The 13,514-nt window shown below is 38.0% G+C and overlaps 1 protein-coding gene across 8 annotated transcripts in view; it reads right to left on the minus strand.

The window, feature by feature from the left end:
* ESRRG (estrogen related receptor gamma) overlaps positions 1-13,514 on the minus strand; it is a 657,690-nt gene that overhangs the window by 153,149 nt on the left and 491,027 nt on the right. For all 8 annotated transcript variants that reach the window (XM_033200760.1, XM_033200764.1, XM_033200761.1 and 5 more), the window contains one exon: positions 932-1,048. In XM_033200760.1, the coding sequence (XP_033056651.1) occupies positions 932-1,048 (117 nt within the window). The remainder of the gene's footprint in view (positions 1-931; positions 1,049-13,514) is intronic.

Below are 13,514 nucleotides of genomic sequence, written 5' to 3' on the forward strand. Positions count from 1 at the left end.
AAACATTAATTACCAACATTTCATTGTGTTACTTTATAAAACTGTGCTCATTTCAAACCTGGTGAATTTTCTGAAGAAAAGGAAACAAAATTCTAAATGCAGCATGTAAAAATGCACATTTACAAACACACACACAAGTACAGCAATGCATAAAAGAACAAAAACTGAATCACAGGCCTCACAAAGTAAAGAGGACATTTTATCCATCTCCAAGCTAACATGTCAGTTTCACTAGAAATGCTGAAATATACAAATATTTCAGGACCTTTGACATGTGTGGAATAGTTGAGTGGCATCTAGAATCAATGGGCTCAGTTCCTGGCTCCACCAATTATAAACTGTGTGAGCTTAAGCAATTTGTTTAGCACAGAATACATGTCACTGTTACCATTTTATGTTTGTTGTTGTTATCCCCAACTGAAAGCAAATAGAAAGCAATTTTAATATCATATTTCAAGCCATTTGTAATAGAAAATAAACTCTAAAAGATAAGGTTGGGAAAGAATAAAGAGTGCTTTAAACCCAAGATTAATTAAAAAACAAAAACAAAAACAAAAAACAAAAAAAAAAAAAACCCACTCTGCAAACCCAGTAATGAGAAGAAAACCAAACATTCAATGGCAGTAGCCTCTTGGTTTGTCTTCATCTTTTGCTTTCTGCAAACTGTAAAGAAGAAAAAAGCACTACAGTCAAGCATACCTGGTGTGTTTGGCTGTACATCAGCTTCTCCTACCTTGTCCCTTCCTGTCAATGTCAAGTGGTTAGCCATAAGTTATCAGAAAGTCCAGGTATAAAGGAGTATTCTGCCATCAGAGTCAGGGTACTTACTGTTACCTCATCCTTTTCTGGTTTCTCTAAAATTGGTGGAATTTTTTGCCTTCCATCCCCACACCAAAATCGAAAGCTCAGGGGCACTAGCAAAGAGCCTTACCTTCTTTCAGCATGCCCACTTTTAAACACTTCATGAAGCGGCAAGCTTGGCAGGATTTACGTCTGCGCTTTGTGATTTCACATTCATTCGTGGCAGGGCAGCTGTATTCTATGTTGCCTATAACACAAGTTTGAAGAAAAGTTGTCAGATTTGCAAGATCCAGAAAACATTAGCATCCCAAAGGCAATGTCAACTCTATTATTCTTACTCCCCCACTCCAAAAAATGTCACATGAGACTCAACAGAAAAGTTACAAATACCAAGCTAGATGCTCTGCTATAATCACAAAAGATACATGGGGCAAGAAGAACACACATGGCGAAATGCGGGGCTTCAAAAGATGAACTTTAAAATTAGCCTTCAAAATATTATGCTGAGTCCACCCATGCAAAGGAAGAGTCTTCCAGAATCTTGTGATCCAAAAGAAATTTCAAAATAGATTATGTTCATGAAAACACAAATATCAAAACCAGATTCTTGGATTGCCAATCCTGGATTTATTCTGTTTCCTAATACTTTGGTGCATCAGTCTTCTTGTCTTTCGGACATTGAACAATATAAACTTCACTGTGGAAAATGGTATGTAAACAAATCTGGGATGTTATAGTAAGCTCCTAGAGGATAGGGACAGAAATTATATAGTTGTTGCTTTAGCACTTACCAGAGCCTTACAACACAATTCTGTGCTTGGTAAATGCTTACTGATGATGGTGATGATAATGAAGATGATGGTCATCATGATTATCATCATCATCATCATCATCATCATCATGATGTGTGTTACATAATTTGCATAATTAATTCCAAACACTGAAGTTCCCTGATGTTAGACCAAAGAATAAACTGCTATGAAATTATTTATTTTTAATATTAGACTTTGTATCACTTATGGTAGTACCTACGTATTTAAAATGGTAACTAAGAAATCAGAAGAAGATCCAAACTAAATTTTTTTTTTCAATTAGTACAATGGCAGTGTGTGGGATGTGCTCTGGGGCTGCCTACAGCTTTGTAAAGAAGCTGCCTTTAAAGTAAAGCTTTTCTCCCCCATCAGCTCTGTCACATAGTGCTTGAAGGTCTTTCGTTACTTCCTAACCCTTTCCCCTTGTGATTAAGTGCATTAGTATCTTAATGAAAATGCATTCTATATATTGCCCTCTTGGGAAGGGGGAGGTCATCACACCAAATGCATAAATTGTCATCAGAGACGGTCCGAGCATAATTGCAATTTTGCTGCTCCATGTTTGCAATACTCAGGGTCCATCCAAGTCCCCTGAAACATGCGCAGATTCTAGTAATTAGCATAGAGTCTGCCTGGGACCACAGCATTGATGAAATATTTCAGAGTTAATCACACTTTGTAAACACTGATTTATATTGACTACCTTTCTTCAGACTGATGTCTCCTCATTAAATATCACATTAGTGGATTGCAGGGTAGTACAGAGACTCAACTACTCAGCAACTGCTAATTCAACAGGAAGTAATACCTAACCACTTATAACTACTGAAAACTGGTTAAGTATGCATGACTTGAAAGAAACACATTATAATTTGAGATAGCCTATCAAAATTGCCTAAATTAGCAGTCTAATTCAGGGCATTTATAATAATAAAAGCAACTACTTTTTAACAGGAGGTTAAATAATAAGAGTAATATTAATTGCATCAATAGAAAAGTATATACCATCACCTTCCTTGGAGATATTACTGATGCTATACTCTTAGAAAACAAAGGATAAGTCAAAGAAACCAGAGTGGCTGGGTCACAGTTAAGAATAAAAGGATTTATAATCTGAACTTTAGATGAAACATTCTTCACTGCAGAGTTTCTTTAACCATTTCTGAATATTTATTTTGCATCAAAAGAGTTTTGCTAGTACTTTTCTAAGGGTTAATTAGTATTCGACTACTAGATCCTTCCAATCTGTACGGCTCCCCCTATACTTACTTAAAAAGAAACAGGTCTTCGCTGTCTTAGGAAGGACTGAACAGTGACTGGTTAAAAGGATCAGAAAGAAAGAAGAAAACAAAAAGTTTGCCAAACAGCATTCTTTCCCTTTTTTCTGCCTGAAAAGTCAGTATGAAGTAACCCTTTCATCACTTCCCTGATCAAGGCATGAGTGCTAGTCCTACCCACCTTTAACCCAGTGCTAAAAACTTCTACCAGGATGATCCACTGCCACAAGCATAATCATCATTCTTTTCAAACCTGTTCCACTTCCTCTTTGAAAACTGTATCCCCATCCTTCCTATCAACAAACTTCTGACAAGAATGCACATCAGGCATGTGTGAGCTCACACCTGGACTATGGCAGTTATCCTCTCCCTGGGCTTTTTGCCTCCGTCCTGACCCACTCTAATCCACGCAGCATACCGCTGTCATCTTCCTCTCCCCAGGACTGCTTTGATCACGTCATTACGCTGATTTTAAAAAATCAGTAGAACTATTTGCCTTTCTGGATGAAATATAAACTGTAAGGCTTACAAACAGGGTCTTCTCCCAGGCTTTCATTTACTTTTCCAGCAATATTGCTATTGTTACCTGACATGAACTTTTTGAGGCAGCCAATTTGATTTATTCATTTTTTGCTAAGTGTCCTTCAAACTTTCCTCTGAGAATTATCTATCTTTGCCACTTTTTCTAGTTAAAATATTTCCAAGGCTCCTTGTTCAAGTCCAGCTCCATTCCAATCTTTCATGAAAACTTCTCTGACTATCCCAGAATATGATTTCTTGATTTTCATATCTTTTCAGGTACTCTCATCATATCCAGACAGACCATATTTTATTATACCTTTCACACACACATTACCCATTGGATGGTAAGACACTAGAGGACAATGGACATTTTTTATGCAGTATAAAAACCATCCAAGCTGGGCGCAGTGGCTCACGCCTGTAATTCCAACACTTTGGGAGAACAGGTGTGGTGGTGCATGCCTATAATCCCAGCTACGTGGGAGGCTGAGGCAGGTGAATCGCTTGAACCCAGGAGAGAGAGGTTGCAGTAAGCCATTGCACTCCAGCCTGGGCAACAAGAGCGAAACTCTGTCTCAAAAAAAAAAAAAAAAAAAAAGTCTAGTTAATTTTTCAAAATTGTGAAGAGTAGCTTTGACAAAAAATGGAAAAAAGTATAGCAAAAGGGGAAAAATTATGCCAAAAAAATTACAAAAGCTTCTGAGGAGTGAAGTGAGAATAAAAGAGGGAATCATAAAGGAAATTATATTATATGGGAAATAAAAGTCCATACTGATATGAATAGGATAAAAATAAAAGAAAAATAAAATAATACACATAGATGGTGCTAAATGAGTTATATAATTTTTATCTTACTATATAATTCTTACTGGTATTGACAAAATGAGTGCTCTCAGAATTGGAGCTACATTGGAGAACATATTTAGGATTGATTCAATAGTAGTAGCTAAATCTATGAATGACTCATCTAGGAATAATTATGTAAAGATTTTAAATCTCTTCAAAAGGCAGAAGGGAATCTGTCAAATAACGATATGAGAGTTTTAGATCACATTTAAAGGACTCTGTTCTCCTTTTTATCCATTACATTCTATAATTCTTCAATGATAAGGAGAAATGTAAAAGCAGGGGAGGTTTTCCTAGTGTGTTAGAATGAAGTCTTGAAGTAGGACCTCTGCGTTATTCCTTGTTGAATCCTCAGTGATGATCGATGAGCCAGGAGTTTTGTATTACGGCTGGTTTGGGATAGAGAGAGGTGGTTCCTGATATTAAGGAGTCTACCAAGAGGAGACAAGACGTATAAACAAACAATGCAGTTTAGTGGGTGATGTCATGGTTTAGGACGCAGTACTGGCATACTGGTAAGTATATACATTCCCACAAACACAGGGATTATGCTTGGGAAGATCAGCAAATTCTTCACTAGGAGCAAATGCTTGAACTACACCGTGAAAAGTAAAGAAATGACTACGTTGGGGTGAAGGAGGTAAAGGACTCTTCCCAGAGCGACAGCAAATACAACATATGTGTAAAAATTTCACCATGAATGGATGGAAAACATAGCGGTCCTAGTGTCTTCACAAACGATATATTTTCAGCCGAAGTGTATAGAAAGTGTTTCTGATTAACTGGGTATTTTTCACAAATATTTTTTTCAATAAAGTTGCCTTGACACATATGGATAACCTTGATTTCACTAAGTGACTCTGGTTTATATCTTGAAAAACAAGTCAACATCATTGTAAATAACTTATTTGCTGGAGGAAAACCTCTCTAATTTCCAAGCCCTCCCATTGAGTTACTCAGTTCATTGTTGTTGGCTATGATCACCCACCCAACAAAGTCTTTGATCCATGTTAGAGTCCACAGAAATTGTGCCCTTGAAAAACCTTCCCTGGTGCTTTTTCTATTCAATAAAGAAAGGATTTTATCCTAAAAATGTGCTGCCCCAAGCACCTGGGTAACGATGTTACATCTATTTTGGTAATGGTTTAAAGACATTACTCCCAGTAGACCATATGATCTCTACGGGGCACTTGTTTTCCTTCCATTTTCTAAAAGTGGAAACTAGACAAAAATATTTCCAGTAGCAACTATGGGCACCTGGAATATGAACACTGGATATTCACTCAGGAGGATGCAGAAGTTATTGTTCACAGCATAGGATTTTCATTTCAGACACGGGTTTCTTGGATTATAGCTTGCTATTTTCTGGGACACATTTGTTAGATGGCACCAGGGACTGAATTGGGCAGCTACTGATGACACGACTGGAATTTTCCCAGTTTTGTCAATAGCTAAGGAAGTGTGCTCTGCTGCAGAGGGAACCAAATCAACATGGAAGCTCTGGATTTTTAAACCAGGCTGACAAGAATGATAGAGCAATTTATAATATCTCCTGGCGGCTTTTCAGAAAGTCCCGGGCTCTGATTACTTATTTCAGAGTCTTTTGTACAATTAGTTTGCAGGCAATATAATTTTCTCACTTACTGCTTAATAGAATCTTGCAGCTAGCTGGTGGAGAGAATAACAGGGTGTATGTAAAACTCCAGCCTGGAGTGCCAGTGGATAATTTGTATATTCCTTTCAGTCACTTAATGGACTTTTACAGTTTGGCAGTGAAAGGGCTGAATGATGTAAATTAGCATGGCATCTCAAAATAAAAATATATGTCAAATCTTTATTCCTGAATCACATCACTCCCACATGGTAATGATACATTTGGATTTATGTAGTTCCTAAGACATGTCCTCTTTTTCATACATAGACATCACAATTGTAAAGCCGATTGGAAAGCATCTGTATATTTCTCGCAATTGTTTTAATTTTATTAACAGAACCAAATAGCTTGCAATGACCCACAGGGCACTCCAAGTGGGATTTATTCAATTGTTTTTCAACATTAAGTGATTTAAAAATAATGGAATTTGCCTCAGTACACAATTACAGAGCACTGAAATCTTGCAGGCAATAATCTGTAGTATTTTTGTTTTAAATGCCCTAAAACATAAACAAGAAAGAAAGAAAGAAAACTCTGTCTTTATTATATAGTAGCAAAGGTTTTTCCATTTTTACAGTGATCCAACTTTCCTCTTTTTCTTTGTTTTTCTTTCTTGTTTTCAATGCTTTGTTTCTAGCTATTCTGTGCTCATTTCCACCTGAAAAAGAAAATACTATCTATAGCTGAGTTTCATAATATGGAATAGTAATTTATTCTTATATATACATAACTTTTTAAAAGCCATAATTACATCAATGAACACGTAAGTTAAGGGAGTTATATGTTTTTCAAAGAACGCATCAACAGTTCGACTTCAAATAAGTTATGTAGGAATACTACATCTGTTCTCAAGGGATTCCATCAAATGCTTTTTGGTGCTTCCTTTAGAACTGCCACCAGAGCCACTTTACAAGGTATAAACAGGGATTGGGAGGCACTATATTATATCTCATTTTCACCCAAACGTATTGCCCTTTGCATTTTGACATGAAGCCAGATGATTTTTGTTCATTACTAAATTTTAAGTCTACCCTTAAAGGTCAATGATTTGCCATCACTGAAGCTATTGTGAGACTCTGTTTCAGGCTCTAAAAGAGAATTTCCAAAAATACTACAAGAAATGGGTAGTAAGCTACTCGGGAGGCTGAGGCAGGAGAATGGCGTAAACCCGGGAGGCGGAGCTTGCAGTGAGCTGAGATCCGGCCACTGCACTCCAGCCTGGGCGACAGAGCGAGACTCCGTCTCAAAAAAAAAAAAAAAAAAAAAAAAAAAAAAAAGAAATGGGTAGTATCACCCTACTAATGGGACCCCAGACCACCTGCCAGGTGAGGTTGTGGCATACTGAAGCGGGAGGAGAGGAGCATCACAGCAGGTTAATAGTTAGAGCTGACTCTTATCAAAGCAATTTCATACAGAGGAGTGTGCCCAAGTCTCATGCTCTTTGCCTCTGAACTGTCTCTCTACCCCATAAAAAATGAGGTGGGGGACAGGAGGGTATAGACAAGATCTTTTGCTAGTTGATTCTTTAGCATTCTATAGCATTCAATTCTGACAATCATAAATGTAGTATATAAGAGGCATACAGCATAGCGGCACAAATTGCTGCATTTTCAAGGTGAAACTCAAGCCTCACTCCCAAATAGGAATGGACGATGCTTTGCCCTTAAGGGAAAAAGACTGGAAGAAGATTCACAAGCAGGCAATGTCTAGTGACTAGAGATCACACACTCTGGTTTCATCCTACAGTGTCCTGTGTTTGGGAGAGTCACCAAGGCTACAGTCTGTGCCAGTTCTGGCCACTCCCTGTGCAAAATTTCTAACGATAAGATTCTATTCCTCCACTGTATTGAATGAAAAATGCTTAGCATTTAAAAATGCTAAAAAATGAGGACAAATTACTTAGCCTTGATTTTTTTCCAGTTTAAAAAAAAACTACATCTTCCCTCAGGTTCCCCTAAATTTGTAAATATGGGCATTCTTTTATCACTTTAATTCTACAACTATCAACTAAACAGTAGACATTGTGCATGTTCATTTTAGGACAATTTTATTATTATTATACTTTAAGTCATAGGGTACATGTGCACAATGTGCAGGTTTGTTACATATGTAGACATGTGCCATGTTGGTGTGCTGCACCCATTAACTCGTCATTTACATTAGGTATATCTTCTAATGCTATCCCTCCCCCTTCCCCCTACCCCATGACAGGCCCTGGTGTGTGATGTTCTCCTTCCTGTGTCCAAGTGTTCTCATCATTCAATTCCCACCTATGAGTGAGGACACGTGGTGTTTGGTTTGTAGGACAAAATTTTTGTATGTCCATTCTATGTCCATCTTTAGTATGTTACTTTGCGTATAGTTAAGAAAAATGTCTGAGGAGGAATGTGTGACAGGAGGGGAGGAGAAAAGAAAGAAAGATCAGAAGCTGTGGCTCACTCCTGTAATCCCAGCACTTTGGAAGGCCAAGGCAGGTGGATCACCTGAGATCAGGAGTTCAAAACCAGCCTGGCCAACATGGCGAAACTCCATCTCTACTAAAAATACAGAAAAAGAAAAAAAAAAAAAAGCCAAGTATGGTGGTGCATGCCTGTAATTCCAGCTACTCAGGAGGCTAGGGCAGGATAATCACTTGAACTCAGAAGGCAGAGATTGGAGTGAGCTGAAATCATGCCAGTGCACTCCAGCATGGGTGACAGAGCAAGACTCCATCTCAAGAAGAGAAAAGAAAAGAAAAAAAGAAAAGAGAAGAAGGGAAGGGAAAAGAAAAGAGAAGAGAAGAGAAGAGAAGAGAGAGAGAAGAGAAGAGAAGAGGGGGAGGGGAGGGGGAGGGGAGGGGATGGGGAGGGGAGGGAGGGAAGAGAGCAGGGGGAAGGGCGGGGAGGAGAGGAGAGGAGAGACGAGACGAGACGAGACGAGACGAGAAGAGAAGAGAAGAGAAGAGAAGAGAAGAGAAGAGAAGGGAAGATGCAAACCTAGGTTCAAATTCCAGCTCTACCATTTTATTGGCTGTGTGAACTTGAACCAGTTGCCTTTGTTACCCACAGTTTGCTAAAGTACAAAAAGAGGAATAATCATATCTGCTTTATAACTTTGTAAGAATTACATGAAATGAAGGTATTAAGATCATATACATACAGTTTTGATCCCTTTTCTGAGGAAAAAGGAGAGAATTGTCTTAAGATCCCATTTATTGTTATTTATCTTGAATCCTAAGGCTTTAATCTCCAGTTTGCAAATATTATAAAATAAAATAACCTTCCTCAGATTTATGCAAGGGTGTGAAAATGAATATGCCACTCACTCAGAGACACTGAAAGAAGATTTTGTCCTTTCAACACTTCTAGGGAGAGCATTTAGCTATGTTTTACAGGTATTGAGAAGGAAAGGAAGACAGTTGTTCTTGAAAGTACCAAAATGTCTGAGAAGTGAGTTTCTGAGGCATCAACTACATCTCCTCATGAACACTTCCTGTCTCTACCTTGGAGCACACACAGTGCCTATCGCTGGGTATGATCTGATTAGAACAGAGGGCAAAGCAATGGCAAAGCTCTTCAAAAATCTTATTCCTGCCTTATCTCTTGCCACAGTTCCAGGTTGCCTTCTACCCCATCTCAAGCCCACCCGCTTGTCTGAAACCCACATGGCATTACTGGAAGTTCCTAGAAAGCAGCATCCTTTCCTGCTGCTCCTCTCTATGTGCTGCTTCTATCATTTCTTCAGGGAGATGATTCCAGGGCTCCCAAGACTGAGTTAGGGGTCCTTGTGGGTGTAACTAGTTCATCCCACACTTACCTTTCAGATGAGTCCCTCTCTTAGCACTTAACACACTTTATTATATGTGTCTGTGGAATCGCCCCTGTTCTGTCTCAACTGTATATTCTTTGAGGGCAGCATCTTATTCCCTTCACAATCCTCTGTGTACAAGAGAGTGTCAGATCAAGTCAATGACCCATTGGAAACACTCATTTGTCAACTTAATTTTTAGTGAGTCCGTTATTCATTCCCCCATTTTAGTGTTTAGCCCCAAATTATTCATTAAAAATTTAGAATAAAAGTCTTAGCAATCCACCAAGAGTATATTATTTGGCATAAAACAACACAGACTTATAGGATATTTGGTTCAAAGAGATTCTAAATTCCAGTTGCTTCAGCCCCCTTGTTTTATGTAGAAGACCATAAAAGCGGTAATATGTAATGACATATCTATTATCTATGATCTATGATAATATGATCTATTATCATAGATCATAGATAATAGATAAGTGATCTATGATCGCTCCACACTCTTTATAAGAATATGGGTTAGTTAACTGCAGAAATGAGAATAAAACTGAGATATCCCAGCATCTAGTTCAATGGCCTTTAAATGCATCCACAAAAGCTAAGATATCAATACCTAAGAACAGGATAATAACAAACACTAAGACTCTCAGGTACTCTTTGATGTGCTTTACATTGTGAACTCCCATTTTGTGATTAGAGATTTAAGGCAGAGAGAGAATAAGGTAACATACCCAGAATCATATAGCTAACAAGCGCTAGAGCCAGGATTTGAACCCAGGCAACCTGGATCCAAAGTTTGTGCTCTTAAATACGAGGCAATCCTGCCTAACTCTAATCTTTTAAAAGTAATTAATTAAATGTTGTTAAGAATAGAAATAAAAATGAAAATTCCATCTTCTGAAAGAGCCCTCTGTGTAGCTGTTGCTGTTGCTATTGTTACTAGTCAGAAAGGAAATGTTGATGCCCTGACATAGGAGCCTGAGAGTGATAGGTTCAGGGTGTATCTTGGCATTGTCTTTTGCTGTTGTCAGACTTATGGTGTAAGTGCAGCTGTGGGATAGGATAGGGTTGCTTTCAGAGAACAGAATCTCTCAACACCTCAAAAAGAAATCCCTCAACTTGTCTCTGTACCAGTATGGTTGGTGGCCGGTTTAATTCCACAGAAACCAAACAGAGCATATCACCAAAGCAACAGGTGTCAGGGTGTACACAATGCATTTTAACAATCCCAAAATAATGTTCTTGTTCATGATGGAAAAAAAAAGTAATCCATAATCATGAGGGTGTATTCTGAAATACATTTAAAAAGGACTGGTAAGTGTATAATAAAAATACACTAGTGAAAATGATGGAGAATATAAATGTCTCTCGTTCAAGGACTAAAGAAATTCAATGTTTTTAGTTCTGATATAATGATGTCTCCTTGTAAAAGGCAACTGTTTTTTACAGTGTAAAATGTGTATCCTACATGATGTATACAGTCTCTTCTTCTTAGTTTTTACGCTCTTACAGTACACAGATCATGTCACAGAAGTCCTTATAAAAGAGCTCAAAGGTGACCACTGCCACAAGAAATATATAATATCTGAGCTGACCACAACCTCCAAATTTGCTGTGCACTATATCCAACATCAATTTTTACATGTTCTTCTTCTACCTGTGAATTTTAAACAACCTTGATGCAAGTCTGCCTATCTGTCTTTCAGAACATGCAACAACAATAAAAGGCTTGTTAATAAAAGATTCTTGGAAAATAAAGCAATACTAATTACATTTAATGCATTCACTATCTTTGGATAGAAACGGTTTCAATGTGTACATTTTACGGTGACTTTTGCAGACTGGTACAAGCTCATATGACCAGTTAGAGACATTTGGATGATACCCTATATGACAAAAGCAGATTCTTAAATAGAAATTTTACTTCTTGCGATTTTCCTTCTACCTTAAACAAGTATAACCTTTTCTAATACCATCCCGAAGTGCTTCTGTTCTTGGATGCTATCAACGTGCCCAAAGTTTGTCAGAAAAGAAAAAATGGAATTAGAGTTTGCTTTTAAGATCAAGTTCATATATTCAACAAATATCTGCATCCTCTAAAATTAATACTGATTTGGGGAACTCCTTCTTGACATAAGTAATGGTAATTGATCTGTGTGTAAGCTGTAGGAGGCAGTATAACATATGGATTACGAGCTAACATACTGGAGTCAAATTGTGCTGCCTCATTCTACCATTTTCCATTTGACTTTGGAACAGCTCTTAAATTTGGAGTTACCTTCTTTATGAATGACATGTGGATGGGCAATAATAATTGATACATTATGGGATTGCTATTAATATTAAGTAAGATCATGTATTTAAGATGCTTAGCAGAGTTCCTGACAGGGAGTGAGTATTAATATTAGCAATAATTACAGCATCATTACTGTATTCAGGGAAGGAATGCAGGAGAAAGAGCTAAGAGAGACTCAAGAAGTGCCCCAATGCTGGTTCTCAGCACAGAAGTAAGGAAGTGCCAGTCAGAGAATTTCTTCTGGCCTTGTGCTTGTTGCCAAAAAACAAAGAACTGATATCTGAGTCAAAAGGCACTTTGTGAGAAGCAAAAGCGAACCAACCAACCAAAGAGTATGCCATGGACTCAGTCATAAAAGAAGGTAAAACATTCAAAAAACAGTAATTACCCCAAGGGTCAGGAACTCAGACAGGGCTGCTGGCTGGATTAAGAGAAAGATGAGGAAAGCCCAGAAAACAATGGAAGCTCCTGGCATGTAGTCTGTATCTGAAGTTTAAAATAAAATCTGTATACCTGAACTGTCTGCTGTGTTAGAGATTTCAGATAAGTGCCTTGCATCTCCGTACGAAGAGTAGGAAAGAGAAGTATAGAAGATAGCTTAGCAGGGAGAGTGGGGGGGTTCCTGTTTGATGATTGTCAAGGGACATAGGGTAAAAATGCCTCCTTCACTGTGGGATATTTGTTTAACTCTAACTCTTCCACAGAAGAGCAGGGGTTTGGTTGGCAAGCTTTTCTGAAAGGCCCAGATTGTACATATTTTTGTCTTTGCAGGACATTCAATCTCTGCTGTGACTCCTTAACTCAGCTGCTGTAGCACAAAAGCAGTCACAGGCTATACTAGAATAGGTGTGGCTATGTTCCAATAAAACTTTCTTTAGCAAAATGGATTTGGCCCGCAGGCCTTGGTTTAGCCATCTCTTGTCTAAACCATATGGACAAAAGGCTGCAATGACAAAAATACTTTATAGTCTATCATCCATTATTTCCTTTCTTGCTCACGACTCTGTAAGGTAGTTTCCCCCAAGTTAGGCACAGAAACTTTTTAAAGAAATCTTTGTAAATTGATAATAACTGAGAAGAACAAATGGAAGAATCAGTTGGAAAACTTTTGCTTTAAGTATCACAAAATGTGAAATTGTTCTCCATATAAAACATAGGCGAAGCTCTGGGGCACAGTTGAGGTTTTTCCAAAAGCAGGAGGCACTTTGGGAGTAGTGAAGATGTTCTGGAGGCCAAAGCAGGGAGAAAAGGCACACTCGAGGACAACACACAGGGCTACATTCCTTCCTTTGAAGATTTTTGTGCTTATCTCTGATCGTCCTCAAATGGAAACTGTAAATAGTACGCACTGAAAGGAAAATGGATATCAGAATGTAGATTTGGGATATGTATTCAGATTCACGCTAAAGGTACATTCAGATTTTCAGCTCTACATTCTAAATTAACAAAGATGTTCTTGAACTAAATAATCTCTCAGGAATATTCTTTCTAGTATCATTCAGAGATGCCCTTTCTTTAAG

The sequence above is a fragment of the Trachypithecus francoisi genome, unplaced genomic scaffold, assembly GCF_009764315.1.
Source record: "Trachypithecus francoisi isolate TF-2019V2 unplaced genomic scaffold, Tfra_2.0 Lachesis_group5, whole genome shotgun sequence".
Taxonomy (NCBI): domain Eukaryota; kingdom Metazoa; phylum Chordata; class Mammalia; order Primates; family Cercopithecidae; genus Trachypithecus; species Trachypithecus francoisi.